Source organism: Ptiloglossa arizonensis, chromosome 4, assembly GCF_051014685.1.
Source record: "Ptiloglossa arizonensis isolate GNS036 chromosome 4, iyPtiAriz1_principal, whole genome shotgun sequence".
In the NCBI taxonomy this organism is placed as follows: domain Eukaryota; kingdom Metazoa; phylum Arthropoda; class Insecta; order Hymenoptera; family Colletidae; genus Ptiloglossa; species Ptiloglossa arizonensis.
Genome location: NC_135051.1, coordinates 26,385,798 through 26,403,429, shown reverse-complemented (window position 1 = coordinate 26,403,429; position 17,632 = coordinate 26,385,798). Strand labels below are relative to the sequence as shown.

The 17,632-nt window shown below is 35.2% G+C and overlaps 2 protein-coding genes across 5 annotated transcripts; both read left to right on the top strand.

Moving 5' to 3' along the window:
* Window positions 1-359: 359 nt before the first annotated feature.
* On the top strand, window positions 360-3,501 carry LOC143145455 (F-box/WD repeat-containing protein 9). Of its 3 annotated transcripts, none has more exons than XM_076308846.1 (7): window positions 364-647; window positions 1,306-1,465; window positions 1,840-1,982; window positions 2,071-2,315; window positions 2,593-2,851; window positions 2,927-3,202; window positions 3,269-3,501. In XM_076308846.1, exons 1-7 carry the CDS (start codon window positions 564-566, stop codon window positions 3,353-3,355), a joined length of 1,254 nt encoding a protein of 417 aa, XP_076164961.1. In that variant the 5' UTR covers window positions 364-563; the 3' UTR covers window positions 3,356-3,501. The 3 variants fall into 3 exon arrangements, with proteins under 3 accessions (XP_076164963.1, XP_076164961.1, XP_076164962.1); XM_076308847.1 differs by having other exon boundaries at window positions 365-647; window positions 2,071-2,300; XM_076308848.1 differs by lacking the exon at window positions 1,306-1,465 and having other exon boundaries at window positions 360-428.
* A 582-nt stretch (window positions 3,502-4,083) lies between these two features.
* Tnpo (transportin 1) lies at window positions 4,084-11,994 on the top strand. Of its 2 annotated transcripts, none has more exons than XM_076308220.1 (15): window positions 4,084-4,242; window positions 5,347-5,422; window positions 5,498-5,677; window positions 5,753-6,101; window positions 6,181-6,382; window positions 6,458-6,851; window positions 6,932-7,243; window positions 7,325-7,562; window positions 7,642-7,931; window positions 8,029-8,127; window positions 8,211-8,306; window positions 9,350-9,425; window positions 10,760-10,934; window positions 11,027-11,153; window positions 11,735-11,994. In XM_076308220.1, exons 1-14 carry the CDS (start codon window positions 4,138-4,140, stop codon window positions 11,132-11,134), a joined length of 2,700 nt encoding a protein of 899 aa, XP_076164335.1. In that variant the 5' UTR covers window positions 4,084-4,137; the 3' UTR covers window positions 11,135-11,153; window positions 11,735-11,994. The 2 variants fall into 2 exon arrangements, with proteins under 2 accessions (XP_076164335.1, XP_076164334.1); XM_076308219.1 differs by having other exon boundaries at window positions 11,732-11,994.
* Window positions 11,995-17,632: the final 5,638 nt, after the last annotated feature.

The window sequence follows — 17,632 nt, the reverse complement described above, 5'->3', positions numbered from 1 at the left end:
CCTTCTTTATAAATTGCTTGTGTGTGACTTTGCAAATTAACAGTCTATAAATAAAAATCTTATTTATTAATTACGTATCCATTGCGTTCTTATATTGAATGCCGGTACGTGGAAGAGCATACGAAATCAAAACTCTTAATTTTTACGAAATATATGTCACATCATTTTGAGAATAAATTCTGACACGTATAAACAATATTTTGCAAATTTTATTTTTCTAATAGATAAATGTATGTTTCATTAACTGAACAGTATCCACTGAACTCGTTACATCTATTAAATTAAGACCTTTGGTACTTCTATTTCAAATTTTACCCAGCTCTGGTTGCCAGGCCTGACTGGGAGTTGGTCTTAAATGTACTAAAACGGAGATTGTGAGTCATGCACTCGGCTCATGCAAGGCTCTGGCGATTACAAGGACCAAAACGGTAAATAACATCGGTAAAAGACATCCGTTACTTTTACTCGTTCTCATTGCGTTCTGAATCATCAGAAGGTTTAAGAGTCGGTCGAATGGTATTGTTTAAAATCGTGACGTTCAATACAGCGTATTCTAGATTAAAATGTGCGATGATGAACAAAGCTGTGCTCAAGTTAAAGATGATAAAACGGATTCTCGATTATCCTTGTTAGATCTTCCCGTTGAGGTTTGTATACGTAAATGTCGCATGTATTTACATACATATAGTTTTCACCAGTAAAGTGATACTTTAAGGTACAAGTAGTTTAATCATTTTTAAAGTTTCTTATTTATAGCTTTGTTTTGATAATGTATACCGCGAAATAATTTTGACACATTCCAACGAGTGAGTGCAATCACCGCAACACAAAGATTATTAGACAATGTATTGTTACATTGAATGTTTACAAATAATAAAGTGACTGTCATTGAAGTACGTTTTAGTAAGATACTTTTAAAAATATTTTCGTGAATAATATTCTTGAAGGCATCTCCGAAGTAAAGTACACAAAGTTGAATAAACTCGGTTAGCGGTGACCTGCAACGTATACTATTAAAAGAAGTAGAACATTCAAAGAAATTTATCGAAACGTTAATGGTGTACGGTCGCCATTTTTAAATGCCAATTTTCGCACAGTGTATTAAAAAGTTAGATTCTATTATGATACACATGTATAAAAATATTCATAAGTCCTTTTTACCGAAAACATATTTATCCAACATGTTTTAATAAATAATTATATAAAGTAATATTATAGTTTCTAATAATTATACTAGAAACGTATAATGTTTGTTTCTATTGACACAAAAGATAATTTTAACATAATTTCATTATTATATTTCAGATATTTCTTCATATCTGTTCCTTCATAGATTCATCTACATTAGTACATGGTTTGAGCTTAGTGTGTAAACAATTTCATGAGATATTAAACGATGACTCACTATGGAAAGTGAAAATAAATCGTATTTGGCCAGATACAGGTTATCCAGTTTTGCCTCCTGGTTAGCTCAAATTGATTGTACCTTGCGCCTTGCACGACCAATCATTCTGTAAATAAATAAAACACCATCTACTTATTGTACATGATAATTAGCTGCACTTTACATATCTTATCTACCAAGTTTGCTTTCTTATTACATAGCTTCTAAGAAGTTAACGCAAAATCTAATTTTCACAAGTTGCATTTGGAAACAAATATACACAATTCACGATTAATTATTTAATTTGATAAACAGGAAGGAAAACACTCTTCATGAATAGTTACATAATGTCATATTTAACTTTCTACTTGAAATGTATACTTACTCACTTATAACATTTGCTAACAATTTTGTTTGTATTTTTTCTATGTATGAAAATTTGTCATTTTTTTTAGTTGAAGAAGATGAACTATTTTGGAAATTATCGTGTGTTGCATTGGAAAAACAAATTTCATTATGGAAGAAAAAAGATTCTATGGAAAAGATAACGCTTAGTAATATACAGTATAGTACCATTGATAGCCTACTGTTAATGCACGTGGGTATTGTGTTTTATCAATTTTTTTTATTAAACTTTGCGCTTTTATGAACTTCTAATGAATAGTGTCATCTGCATGTTAAATAAGGATGGACATATATGTATATCCGGAGCAAGAGATCGGTCCATGGTATGCTGGAGACTTCCTACGGAAGAAAATGAAAGCGAATGTGTTACGTGTAAACCAGAAGCCCATAATGGATGGGTTTGGGGCCTAACAGCAATGGAAAACATAGTTTATAGTTGCAGTTGGGATCAAACTGTTAAGGCATGGGCACTTACCCATAGTGGTCTTATTCAAACCAAAACTTATCAAATGTACATGGACACCAAGTTGGTTATTTTCGCTGCTCTCGTTATGGGAAGGCCGAGCGAGGAAGGCATGAATTTTTATTCTTAAAAAATAACTACTTAATAAAATGTCCTTATAAACTTCTTATGTTAAACTGCAGATACTATATTTTAAGATTTATCTAAAAGACGAATTCAAGCAGACAAGTGGCTTAATATTTTTTGCATGGTTTTACTCGCTCTGCCAAAAGTGATTGTGTAAAATGCTCTATTCCCCTAAAACTTTTAATGTTTTATATAAGCTGTAAATACGTTTCAGGATCAATTCGGCGGGTGCTCTATTGTGTATCGCGTCATGTCCGGATGTAGGCCTTTTTGCCACCGGTTCATTCTGTAGAACTGTAGTAGTACTCGATCCGAGATTACCCAATATGGACAATCCTATTGCAAAGTACCGACCACATAAAAGAGCTGTTATTAGCCTAGGGATGAATTCCCATTTTATTTTATCCGCCAGCGAAGATGGAACAGTCGCTGTTTGGGATTTAAAGGCAGGGAAAAAAATAAAAAATGTTACTGTAAGAATCTTAAAGTAAAAGCTTTATAAAATAAAAATAATAGAAATTTAATTATTCTGGGTAAATGTATTCCAGATTTCACAAGAATCATTCCCTATGAGTATGTGTATGCAAAGAGATATGGTTTATGTGGGAGATGGTAGAGCAAAGTTGCATGTACTAGATCCAAATGAAGATTTTGAACCAGTTAAGTGTTACACTACTGAGCACAAGAGAGGTATTAGTGGTGTTCATGTTGGACCAGGATGTTTAATCACAAGTTCCACAGATGAGACAGTTAGAATATGCAGTCCTACTGATCCTCCTCAACATCTTGTCACTTTAGAATCTAATTATGGTGAAGTAGCTGGTGTAAGTATCTGGTGTAACAATAAATTATGTAAGAAACTTTTTATAGGGCTCTGTTTTATTCTACAGACTGATTATTTGAATGACGTCCTTGCTGTTTCTGGTACAGATGGAATTGAAATTTGGAGACCAAAGTCAAGTATGCAATGTGCATAAAAGTGTCAATAAATTAATGATTTATACAAATATTTTGCTTCGATATGCAATATACTATTTAAATTTTAATTAAAAAATATTGAATAAGAATAAGGATATACAAAAATTTAATAAATGCTTCTGCTAAATATACCGATAACGAATTACTCTACCGTTATTATGCATTCATTTGTACTTCATAAAAAATAAGTAACATATTAAAGATACAATTTACACGACTATAATCGACTTATAAAGCATAAAAAATCCTTATAATACATAACATCACAAATAACTTTTTCTAGCTGTTGAATAAGAATACAATTACCAATACAAAAACTCCAAAAAATATGAATTTCAAAATCTTCATAAGTTTTGCACCAAATATTTTATTTTCATTCCCTGCAACATCTATTATTCAAAATGATATTTGAAATACATTCAATTCAAATTTCACCCAGCTACTAATGTGAATTCGAAACAATAAACCGATCGATGTCTCTACCGTCGCCGGAAGTGTTTGTCTGCTAAGCTCCGAGAACGTTCAATTGTCTATCCGTATGAATTATGCCAAAACGGTATATCGTCGTGAAACTATGTTAAATACCTGTCAAATAGTCCCCAAAGATTAATTACGAGTTTAACGTTATAACCTAACGAAAATCCGCAAAAGTATTCTGGTGTCGTTAGCCGGTATCCCAATGCTTTCGTGGCGCGGTGGTGGGGGTAACCGTGGAGAGCTTCCGTTTATCTGCGAGGTCAGAGAAGGCTGGCTGCGTTCAGTGGTGCTGTTGAAAAACACGATGAAAATGGCGTGGCAACCGCAAGAGGAAGGACTTCGACAAATCTTAACACTCCTCAAAGAGTCTCAGAGCCCGGATACGGCTACTCAGCGAGCTGTACAAGAAGTATCCTTTCTCGTTCTGTGCCAAACAATTTCGTACTCTGAAAAATACGTTCGAGAGATTCGTTCCCGGTGAGTACACCCGCGACGCGGTAACACAAGTGAAGCGGGTAGATAGGTCGATCGAGGGGCGTGCTTTTCCCCGTGAAAGCTCTCTATTTTGGAAACGGTTTCTGGATTCTACGGAAAAATATGACGATTAATATCGACGAAGAGTCCAAGGCTACGGGACCATTCGGCTGGGCCTAGAACGTGAAAACGTTCGGCGCGCTTTTGCGCAGCCTGTCACGGACCCCCTTTTTTGTCGTCTACGGTTCGATTGAAAAGCTGTTAAGACACTGTGTCATAGTAAATACGAATTTTATGCGACCAGGTGCGCTTTATCGCATAACCATGTCTGTGGATTTTTCGTGAAACCGTTCTACGGCTCGAGATTAAGGTTGGTGGGATAAGATCGACAGAAGTCCATAGCTTTTTCTCGAATAACACGTGAGCTATATGCCCAAGCGCCAAGAAATATGTTAACGATATCCGTGATTTTCGTCGCGAGTAGCGTCTGAAATGATGTTAACATCGTCGACGAGTTTGTTTTTCTTGACGCTATAATCGATAAATTTCGCGTATAGTCGCGCCCGTAATGTTAATTAAACAGGCTCCACGAAACGATACGTGCAAATAAATGTTGGTAGAAGTGTGTTTGCCGCGGATTACAGCTGGGACGGAACTATACAGTTACGGGAATTTAAATTTTTTGTATACACAGTTTTTCTTCTCTTTCATTACACCTATATTGTATAAAAACTTATACGTAGCTAATTATATAGGAATCTCATAGTTGGGAAAATTTTATGTTTGTAGAGATATGTTGTATATGACTTTTGTGCTGTATATTATCCGGTTTTTTTTCTTACATATCAAATATATTGCAAACATAATGGGAGAATAGTATAATTTTTTATGTTTATTATGTAATAGCAACATTTGCAATTGATAATTATATCGATTATATGAGTGTGCAATTTTTTTTGTTTTCATAGATTTTACAAACAATGGTTGTATTTAATACTTATATTTTCTTTTTCACTTTTCCTTAACAAATTTTCCTCAGAAATTGGAAGAATTGAACAAGTTTCCAGACTTCAACAATTATCTTATTTTTGTTTTAGCAAAACTCACATCAGAAGGTATGTATTTTCCACATTAATTCAATATTCTGAAATGTATTAATTATTGTCTACTATAATACATTTTATTTTAAGATGAACCTACGAGGTCGCTTAGTGGACTGATATTGAAGAACAATGTTAAGGCCCATTTTCATAAATTTTTACCAGAAGTAACGAATTTTATCAAACAAGAATGTTTATCAGCTGTTGGGGATCCATCGCCTCTGATTCGAGCAACTGTTGGTATTTTAATAACTACTGTTGCATCCAAAGGTAAATTTTTGTTGCAAAATATAAAGAATTGTTGAAAAGTATATGTTTACAACATAAATCTTCTTTTTTTAATAGGTGAATTGACTAAATGGCCAGAGCTGCTGCCTGCACTTTGTCAAATGTTGGATGCGCAAGATTTTGATGTCTGCGAAGGTGCTTTTGGCGCTCTTCAGAAGATTTGCGAAGATTCTGCAGAAATATTAGATTCAGATGCACTTAATCGACCATTAAATGTTATGATCCCAAAATTCCTGCAATTTTTCAGACATTCAAGCCCTAAAATTAGATCACATGCTATTGCCTGTGTTAATCAGTTTATTGTTAATCGCACACAGGCCCTCATGATTCACATAGATAGTTTCCTGGAGAATCTCTTCCATCTGGCTAATGATGAAGATTCTGATGTTAGAAAAAATGTGTGCAGGTATAGCAATCTATTTTTTCAATGAAAATATGTCAAAGAAACGTGCATAATATAACGTTGATTATGTTGTTCATTACAGAGGCTTGGTCATGTTACTTGAAGTTCGAATGGATAGATTAATACCACATATGCACAGTATAATAGAGTATATGTTAATGAGAACTCAAGATCCTGATGAAGGAGTTGCTCTAGAAGCTTGTGAATTTTGGTTGTCACTGGCAGAGCAACCAATTTGTAAAGAAGCTCTTGCACCGCATTTAACTCGTTTGGTACCTATATTGGTAAGTAATTATAGAACAAATTAGGAAAGTATATGTAGCAATTGATGTAAATAAATGCATAATGCACTTTTATAGGTAAGAGGTATGAAATACTCGGACATTGACATAATACTCCTAAGAGGGGATGTAGAAGAAGACGAAATGATCCCAGATAGGGAAGAAGACATCCGACCAAGATTTCATAAATCAAAAACACATCACATGCATCATGCTACTATGAACAAACATACAGACGAGAATGGTGGTTGTAATGAAGAAGACATAGACGCAGAAGATGGTTGCGACGATGATTCAACGCTTAGTGATTGGAACTTAAGAAAATGTTCGGCCGCTGCATTGGATATGTTAGCAAATGTCTTTAGAGAAGAATTATTACCAGTTTTAGTACCAATTTTAAAGGAGACTCTTTTTCATCAAGATTGGGAAATCAAAGAGTCTGGAATATTAGCGTTAGGAGCTATAGCAGAAGGTTCTTTTCTTAACAGTTTTCAAAATTTACTTTTATTTTGTGCACTTTCAGATCATAATTCAAAGTATAATCTTTTTTAGGTTGCATGGTTGGCATGATCCCACATTTATCTGAATTAATTCCATATTTAATTAGTTGCTTGAGTGATAAAAAGGCGCTAGTACGTGCCATTACATGCTGGACGCTAAGCCGTTACGCACATTGGGTGTGCACACAGCCACATGACACGAATTTGAAGCCTTTAATGACTGAATTGCTCAAAAGAGTACTTGATGGCAATAAACGTGTTCAAGAAGCTGCGTGTTCTGCTTTTGCAACGTTAGAAGAAGAAGCATGCACAGAATTGGTTCCTTATCTTGGATTTATTCTTGAAACACTTGTTTTTGCCTTTGGTAAGTATATTGGCATAAAAACATTATTTTGGCAGAATATTTATTCTATTACTAATTGTTGTGGGTCAAACAATTTTCTAGGTAAATACCAACACAAAAATCTTTTAATATTGTACGATGCAATTGGTACACTTGCTGATTCAGTGGGACATCATCTTAATAAACCGGATTATATCAATCTTCTTATGCCACCACTAATTAATAAATGGAATGTATTGAAAGATGAAGACAAAGACCTTTTCCCATTGTTAGAATGTCTTTCCTCTGTTGCGACTGCATTGCGATCAGGTTTTCTTCCTTATTGCGAACCCGTCTATAGGTAAGTTACTCGTCTAAAACTCAGAGTTTGTAAATTGGATTGTATTTGAATGTCCATGTGTACTATTTTTTTTTAATAGGCGGTGTGTATCCCTCGTAGAGCAGACGCTAAATCAACATATAGCAAATACTCAGAGCCCAGACCAATTTGAGGCGCCTGACAAAGATTTTATGATTGTTGCATTAGACCTTCTTAGCGGCTTAGCCGAAGGATTGGACGGTCACATGGAAAGCTTAGTAATGAATAGCACTGTAATGCAACTGCTGTATCAGTGTATGCAAGATGTTATGCCTGAAGTTAGACAGAGCAGCTTCGCTTTGTTAGGAGATCTTACAAAGGCCTGCTTCCAACATGTTCTCCCATGTATACGTGAGTGTTACGTGCTCGTTGACGCAGTCGATTTGTACATTGTAATGTCGCAATATCTTTGTATAGATTATACTAATTTTATGATTATTTCATGTAGCGGAATTTATGCCTATACTTGGACAGAATTTAAATCCTGAATTTATATCGGTGTGCAACAATGCGACATGGGCTATTGGTGAAATAGCTATAAAACTCGGTAAATTTGTTTTAAAAAATATTAGTATATTGATACATTTTAAAACTGGCCATACTTGACAACATGTTTTTTCTGCTTCGTAGGATCCGATACGAGCGCATATATTCCATTAATTTTGACCCAACTTATCGACATAATCAATAGACCAAATACTCCAAAAACACTGTTAGAAAACACGGGTGAGTAGTTGTACAGTATTTATCAAACGTATAGTTTTTTTACACAGCATAGTATATGGAGCATACTTTTAAATGGTAGGGAGCAATGCGTAGGAAAGTTTCATTTTTTGAGTAATGCAATAATACCAACTACATTACTATTGTTCACCCATATTGTAGAAGTAATATACCTTTTCTTAGAAGTATGCTCTGCACATGAGGGGAAACTTTTCATTTGAGGCATTATGTTTCATGTGTTTAAATAGATCGCAAAAACATGTATAGTTTTTATCGTGTACCTTAGGTAACGATAATCATTTAATGAGAAGTCTCCCAAGTATACAAGCAAAAAAAAAGTCCTCACGTTAGATACAGCATTCGGTGGCATTTAAGTTTAGGTGCATTCTCTGTAAATGATTTTATCAAAGGTAATAACCACACAGATTGACGACTTCGGGTGGTTCCACATGGCCACGTTTGCACGTTTATCAGCGGGTTAAATTATTAGTATTTGTACATTGGACCTAATTTAGTGGTGTGCGATTGCCTGCAGGCTTTATATGGCTGGTATTGCCATGAAAACGTACTGCGATTCAGTATATACTATGCTTGCATCTAAGCCCCAAATATTGTTTCAACCAGTGTTATTTAAATTGGCCTTAAATTCACAACAAAATTTTTAGTTCTGTGTTTCTTGGTTGTTCTTGTTTGTATTGATATTTATTGGTAGAAATCATACTCATGTCGGTTTTTACAAATCATGGGCTCGCACGCTGCTATCTAATTTTTATTATTGTTTCAGCAGCTACAATAGCACGGTATTGCCTATGTTCATTGTCGGTATTTCATATGTTCACCTCTGTTCCCACTGTCTCTATTGATTGTTAATATTAAATTGATTATTATTGATTAAATGATTAATTACAAGTTAATTGAAATTTATAAACAACGACATGTTCGCCTGAGTTGATCGTTGGTTCGCTATCAGTTGTCTTATTGTTTGTGTTTCCGGTCACTTCACTACACTTCACTTGTCTACTTACCGAAATGAAATGAAACCGTAGCCATAACGATCGGTCGCCTAGGTTATGTGTGTCCCCACGACGTCGCCCCCATGTTACAGCAGTTTGTCCGACAGTGGTGTGTAAATTTCTTTATTATTATATTCTATTAATTATTATATTACCTTCTATTTTTATTAGCACTTTATTATTATATATTATTCCCGATTATTCAGTACATTGCATCAGGGGCTGCTAAGAATTTTTGCGCAAGAATACTGTAGCATTCATACTATGTATCGAGTCCATAATGATTTTATTTTTACAAAACAGAGGTAAAACCTTTTAACAATAGACTTGGGCCAAGTTTAACTTAAATCTAGTATTAAACTTACCCAATGGTTTTTACCATGTTAAAGGTTTTACATCTAATTGTTTATATGGTATATTTATATTGATTTGCCACCGTGTATGTTATGGGCTCTTCAATTATGCAGTTTGAGAGACTAGGGTAGGTTTACATTTGTCACTTTTAGGTCTGTGTAATATTTTGGCCTATGTATTATTGCCTTGCATTGGAAATTAGAAATGTACTTTTTTCCTTTTTTTTACATACTGTCACTGTGTATAGGTAGTTTCAGTCAGAAATGTCCTTTGCATGTTAATAACAGAGTTTTAATATTTGTCAGGTATATCTTCATAGTTACATTCTTGCTGTAACTATAACTATCGCTAATGTCCCTTTATGTTGCAATAATGAAGAACTTGAAGTTAGAAATGTCAAATGTAAACCAAGCCTTAATGAAATCGTACTATTGTATGATGCCAGTCATATTATTTTAGAAAAAATATGAAATTTCCTTTGAACAAGGCTTTTAAAAAAGGAGATGCAACAATAGTTGCAAAATATTTAATACACGATCTGTGTTATCATATTTTAGATTATATTGAATTTTTTTAATTTTTTGCATTGGTAGTTCAAATTTTTAATTCTCAGTTGATTTTTTAGACTGATTACATTGAAGCAGAGACAAAAATTGTAAGAAAAATTAAGACAGCATTCACTAATTATGTAAAAATGACAATATAGGAAACTCCAACATAGGACTGGTCTCAAAAAAGCCAACAGATTTGCCTCGTTAAATGTTAGTTATAAGAATCTATATATGTATAACTTGTGGGAATGAATATTATACCAAGTGACTAGCTGTCATTTTTTGTCATAATCACATTCTTATGAATGAATGTAAATCGTCAATTCCATTAGAAAGAAGGTACATTTATTGTTATAATGTGCTTAATATTTAAAAAAAAAAATGTATTTAGCAAAAATATGGATATTTAGCTATCCAACATAAGAGGGTGAAAGATGTGATGTTCAATGTATGATTCTCAATTCAATTGCTATGAATATACCTTCTTTGTCCACTTTGAATGTCAATCACTTAGTAATGTGTATATCTACTTTATTAGGTGTACTTCTTTGCGGAGCATTAGAGATAACGAAGAAAAAGACTCAGCATTCAGAGGTATGTGTCAAATGGTTACGGTAAATCCAGCAGGAGTTGTGCAAGATTTCATCTTCTTCTGTGATGCTGTCGCATCTTGGGTCTCACCAAGAGAAGATCTTAAAGATATGTTCCAGAAGGTATAAAAACACAATTAACCATTGGTACCAATTGTTTCTATCAGTCACTGTATTTCATGACGCTAAAAATTCGTACCTTGTTTTCCTGACAGATACTTCATGGGTTTAAAACTCAAGTTGGTGCGGAAAATTGGAAACGATTTTCAGATCAGTTCCCACCACAGCTCATTGAACGACTCCATAATATCTATGGCGTCTGAGCAGCCCTCCCTAAATGCGGTAAGTTAATTGTAGGATAACCCTCGAAATTACTTGTCCGCAATTTAATTCTTTATTTAATAATACTTGAGGAATTTCAACACTCAAAATTAATATTAACACTACTACAATAACAAGTAGTAGCTACAGTTACAAAAAGTTCTATACATTCACGCGATTGCAAAACATTTACAATTACGATTAATCATTAACTTCTCGGTTGTCCTTTATACATGGCATAGCCTCCTGTTCCGAACTACATTATACTCAGTTGCCTGTATCACCGAAGAGTTAAACAATAGTTCTCTCGAAGAAAGAATCAACTTGGTTGATACTCAAAATTAACATTCTGCTTCAACTTATGCCAGTCTGTCACTCTGAGGGAAAGAGATCACGTGCCTATATTTACATATATGAATGTTTACGCGTAGGAACAAACGATGCGGTCCCGTGGTTTCGTTTCGACCACGGTGGTCACTCGACAAAGTGAACGAGAACGGTGAGAGGTTCCCCAAGTCGATTCTTTCGTCAGTCCGACTATAAGTACATGTACGATGAATTTCGAGGAAAGTTAATCTAAAGTAATGTGTCTCTTTCAGAAGGCCGCTTAATGGGGCAGGCCGAACGGGGTTGGGCGGGAAACAGAACTATGGGTGGACAGGGTGGGTGGGTGAAACCACGGCCTCTTCTCATCAACATCGTTGTCGTTACCGTGTTATGGTCATCGTCAGGCTCTCGGGGGAATTAATACGCGTCATTAGCTCTGCGGTCGGCGAGCTATAAGCGAAAAAATAAAATCGAAGTGAGAATGGAACGAAGAAAAATGAGAACGACAAAACAACGTGATGGGCCGAAACGTAACGCGTGGGTGGGCGGGTAGGGGGGAGGGAAGGGTGGGAGGGAGGGAGGGAGGAACTGTGTTGGGGTCACCGACCACTTTAAAGTGAAGGTATCGTACTACAACGCTGAACCGCATTAAAAACGAAATGATACCTTAACATAGTAAAACCTACACGCTGTACACTCCGTTTCCATTAGCGCTGTGTAACACTGTTAAGTGTTTTTATTCTCGCGTATTGAAACGAGACAAGTAAGTGCTGCCGACGACAACAACTAGTCCAGCTGTAAATCGAAACCGACTCTTCACAATTAGTTGGAAGGGAAAACGTATGAAAAGGAAAAAAGTAAAAACAAAAACGAACGAAAAAAAAAAAATAAAAAAAAAAAGTAACCTGAATGAAAGAAAGAGAGGAAAACATAAAGAAGCATAGATCTCACGTTATAGAGCTTGCTAAACTACTGTGATCGAAAATTTATATTGATATAGATATTGATTTTTCGAGAGAGGTGTGCACACACTCTACCATTCGATGAGTTGCGTAGAGCTTTAGAGAACAAAGAATATAGAATATTTATTTGATAAAGCTACAGATAGAGAGTATGTTATTAGAAATTTCATAGTGTACAGAAGGTTTTTGAGAATATGTATTTTTATACGTTGAAACTCAATGATAAACGCAGAAAGTGCCATTCCGTTCATTTTGAACCAAAATTTTTCTGCTTATTTTAATTCTTCTCCTTGCGCTGATTGTGATATTAGGTTATGTGACAACTTCGTCGTCATGTATGCGAAACATATTTCAAATACGATTAATATATACATACATATAGTGCATATGTATATATATATTACTGTTATTATTGTATATCGAACATATGATGTTTTAACCTGCAGACCATTTTGTGATTATTTTTTGTTAAAGATATTAAATTAGTATCATATTAGCGTTAGTGTAAATAGATAATACAATTTTAGAGTGGACGTCTTTGTTATCACATGATAGTGTATTTCAAATTCGCTTGTATCACCTCTTCGGGTTAATTGTTATTTAATAACCAAGGGTCGTATAAGGAGATTATAATTTGCAGGAACGATTCACAGAGTTTTTGAATCTATGACGTGAAATCTATTGCGATAGGAAAATTTGACGCGCAGTGTACCAATACTGATCTCCCATTTCGTTTCGAACTCTTTTTGTGTTTAGAATTGTGTTTGAAATTCAAGCGCAGACTGTGTCATTCCAGTCCATTTTGGGCCAGTTCGAAAAGGCGAGCACTTTTACCGTACCAAGATGCGCTAATCATGTTTCTCGAAAACAAAGCAAGGAAACAAACGAAGAAGAAGAGAAAAAAAAAAGAGAGAGAGAAAGTAACAACAAATTTCGAAATTGTGAGAATGTAACGTGTATCGAGACCGTAAAAGCTGTAAAAGTCTGTGAAAAGCGATTTCTAGTACTGTTATGACGTATCAGGCTGTATTTTTATTTTCATTCTTAATTGTCAAAGCGTTAAAATACGAACAGAAAAGAAATAAGTAAAAGTAAAAGTAAAAGCAAAAGCTCAACGCATGGAAATCGTGAAAAATAAGCTGACCGTCGTTAAGTCACTGTTGTCAATCAAACTTTGAAGTTTATTAATAAACGAAAGAACTGGCAGGATGAACTAGCGCAGGCGAGATATAGACGCTGAAAGAAAAACGCGTTGATTCCGTTGCAATCGTACCGAAACGTGCAAGACAATTTTTTCGATCCAACTCGATCGAGTATCGCACACTATCTATCAACAAGTGTGATTAGTACAATCCGACGATGAGAATATTTTTTTATCATTACCGTAGACTAAACGAAAAAGATGATTATTTTGCTGTTCTTCTATTTTGAGCGAAAGAAACACACACACACACAACACTCATAATGAGAAAATGGAACTTAATAATAGTCTCTTTTCGTCTTTGAAAAGAAAAGAACTGCGCAGAGAACAGAATAGAATGATTCGTGACCGCTCCTTGATTTGATCCATGCTCGTCAATTGGCAACGATCCATTGCCATACTCTTATCCCAATATTTTAGTCCTTTCCTTGCCCTGCCTGCGCCATTTTTGTGATATTACTATTTTTTATAATTACTTAAGGGCTTGGATGAAAATAGAACTGAGCCACGTGACATGTCTCGGCACGAGTCCCAGCAAAAATTCGAACAGTTCACGAGCAATATTCAATAACGTTTACCTCTTATCGCGTCTACTTTGTTATAATGTTCCACGTATGTAAATAATGCAATATAAGATCATTTTCTCACTTTTCGCTGAATTAACTAGTGCTTAGATTGCATTCGATTCACGCGCGGTATACACGAAAGTATTCCGTAATTCGTGGCGCAATCGAAGTAACGACAATTCCTCGTCCAAAATCAAGTTAAAAAATCCGGAATAACATTTTTAATCTTTTTTTTTTTCTTCTTCTCTTTTTTATCGTTTTTACACGAGACTTCGTTCTGTCGCGAAAACGGGCGTGCTGCTTTTCGAAAAACGAAACCTCCCGCGTAAAAACTTCTTTATTATACATTTTTTACTTATTTTGGATGAACGAATTATCCTAATTCTCGATTGTCCCATTTTCGAACGCCCTTGTGTATCTTTATTATAAATAGTTCCTAAGCTAAAACAAGAAGAATGTTTTCAATAGCACACTGGTGTTTATAGATCTCTGGTTTTTCATATTGAATTTTATATTACCATAATCGCAGAAAGAACGTTTCATACTTGCCCTCCGCCTTATCACTGTAAATATAATTTCAATTGAACGGCATAGATAAGAGACACGCATACACGCGCACGGGACAATGTTGTAAAATAGGCTTCTGTCGAGACTTCACGTGGCTCGCGATTATTTATTATGCTCGGAGCTCTCAGTCAAGATAAGGACGAAAATAAATTTATAAATGGAATATAAAGTAAACGTAAAGAAACATCTATTTATACATATATAATATTATATAATGATGGTGAAACGAAGTTGATTGATATTTGACAAATTTCCAAGTTTTTCTATTGCAAAAGAGAGTGAGAGAGACTACAGTGTGTAGAGTGCAAAGGAAGTATGTATGTGGGAGAAGACACGGGATGATTGCAAACAAACAAACAAACAAACAAATAAACACGGGAGTAAGAAGAACAAAATGAAGACAAATGACGAGTAAAATAATTAAATGACAAACACAAGTAAATAATATTGTTGTATCTTTATTGTTGTTGTTGCATGAGCATAGCGTAATAGACTGAGCCATACACGTGGTTAATAATAACTATTAACGTAATATTTCTTAATTAATACTACATATATTATTGTAATTATTGTACGGTGTGTATTATATTTAATCGTAATGCTTCGTGCGGGCAGTGTTCGGAGGGGGTTCCTATCCTTTGGGATTCAAAAGTTATATAAATAAGAAAAATCAATCGGGTAACTCGATCGTCGCGTTACCCGATCCCGAATTGTTTCTATATTTTTCACTCCACGCGAAACTGTCGATATTTTTTGAAACAATCTGATATTTAAAATTATAGACGATCATATTTATAACAAGACGATTTTTCGAGAGTGTAATTTATACTGTCTTTAAATCGAGAAATAGATTTACCGCGTTATATTCGTATGTATTTGTATATGTGTATATACATATGTATATATATATACATTCATTTTTTATTCCAATCGAGAAGCACCACGATATTGTACATTAAAAATTTATACGTGAATCAAAATGAAAAGGTTGCGATTTCTAAACTAATTCTCGCTCGATTAAATTATTGCATATATTTTCATAGAACGTAAGACTAGACACGAATGTTATCCGTAGTTAGTAGAACGGATATAGTGAATCTACGAATATTAGACGTTTGTGATCATCCGTTTGTTTATTGTTGTTATCGAGTCGTGTTATACGTTTTCTGTATCGGTGTTACGTAACTCATTCCCGTGAAGATCTCCGAAATTACATTTGTTCACAGGGTATAAATAAACTCTAAGTACAATTCTCGGGGATTGGAAAAAGTTATTTACAGAAAAAAAAGAAAAAAAGAAACAAAAAAAAAAAGAAATAATATCGCAATGAATTCACGCACCGATTGAGTTCTTTCTAAGGAGTTCACTATACCTGTTCCAGCAAGTGTGTCTCGAATCTTCTCGATTGGGGCATAAGCGTGACGTAAGACTTCTTCTTTCACTCAAAGGATTGGAACTTCATGGGGCTGTTCCTAGTACCTGATTATCCTATCCTTGCGGCACGAACGAAGGCTCTTCTCTTCTTTCGAATCGAACCATCGTCATCCGTCTGTATAAGAATTCTCTGTTCTCTCGCGTCTCGCAAGCGCCAGCGAATTCCTCTGTCCAGTGTTTCACACTCGGTATAGAGAAAATGTAAAAAAAAAAAACAACTGGTGTTCTTATTGTTGCATACCTTGACTGCTTAGTACTTAAGTATATATGTATATATACACCTAGAGACAGATGCTCGAGACTAGAGGTCGCAAGTAAGTTTTTTGCATGATAAGTAAAAACAAATTGATAAAAAAAAAAAAGAAAAGAAAAAATAGAGACTGTTGTACACACAGACACGACACACATACACACACACACACACACACACGCCCTTCTATTCCTTCTTTCTTACACGATGAACACTCACCAAGGTGCAACACAAAGGGTGCTGACACGATCTCGACGTTTACGATTAAGGACGAACACACCGTGATTTCTCAACACGTTGTGCGAACGAGAAACAAAAACGAAACACGTCGACTGCGAAGAACGCTTAGAAAGGATACGTGAAAGTGGACCATCGTGCTAGGAGAAGACATGAGTAAAGAATGAAGCTGAGAGATAGACGGGGACGGTACTCAGTATTGTATATCGATAATAAGCTTCGGGCAATCGTCTTATTGTGATCACTGAATTTATTTTATGCTGTCGGTTGACAAATTATTATTATTATTATTATTAATTATTATTATTGTTGTTGTAATTGATAAATGGAAAGAGCACGACTGCGTCGATCCTTCTGATCATTATCATCGGTAGGAATTACGATCCTCGGGGCCCACGATCGAAAGTGTCGGCTTTTTATTGTAAAAAAAAAAAAGAACAATATCAATACAAAGGAGGAGAAAACATTGAAAAGGAAGACGTCACGTAAGCACGCAAAGACCGATTGAAAAAGCTTTTTCGGTGACCGAGCGTTGTATCCCTTCTAGCTGGCCGTGTACTCGAAAAAAAAAGAAAAGAAGAACGATTCGTTGCTGCTTCCGGTCAAGAATTCTGTACACTTTTTGTGGACATTGGACGAACGAGAAATATAATTTCTAAACACCTTGCGTACCTCTTCCACCAAGTATAATTCGTAGACATCACTTTGGATCTTTTATTTCACGTATATGTCGTGTATTGAGGATACAGATCGAAGAAATGACAAACTTTACGAAGAGGGGTGGTGGCCTTGAACAGCCAATCGATCTCGTTCGAAACACTATGCCCAAAAAGTGTACAGAATTGGTCTCTCGACTCTGGATTCGAACACACTGTCACCTGAATACCGATGTCTCATAATGCTCGGCTTGGTTTCGCGAAACGAATCTCACTTCGACCCTCGAGCTTTCATCGAAC

Excerpts from the sequence above, each read along its gene's own strand:
- LOC143145455 (XM_076308846.1), top strand. The coding sequence starts at position 564 with ATGTGCGATGATGAACAAAGCTGTGCTCAAGTTAAAGATGATAAAACG. Across the intron at positions 1,983-2,070 it reads ATAGCCTACTGTTAATGCAC|GATGGACATATATGTATATC; the intron begins GTGGGTATTGTG and ends ATGTTAAATAAG. Across the intron at positions 2,852-2,926 it reads AAAAAATAAAAAATGTTACT|ATTTCACAAGAATCATTCCC; the intron begins GTAAGAATCTTA and ends AATGTATTCCAG.
- Tnpo (XM_076308220.1), top strand. The coding sequence starts at position 4,138 with ATGAAAATGGCGTGGCAACCGCAAGAGGAAGGACTTCGACAAATCTTA. Across the intron at positions 4,243-5,346 it reads CTCAGCGAGCTGTACAAGAA|AAATTGGAAGAATTGAACAA; the intron begins GTATCCTTTCTC and ends AATTTTCCTCAG. Across the intron at positions 6,102-6,180 it reads GTTAGAAAAAATGTGTGCAG|AGGCTTGGTCATGTTACTTG; the intron begins GTATAGCAATCT and ends TGTTCATTACAG.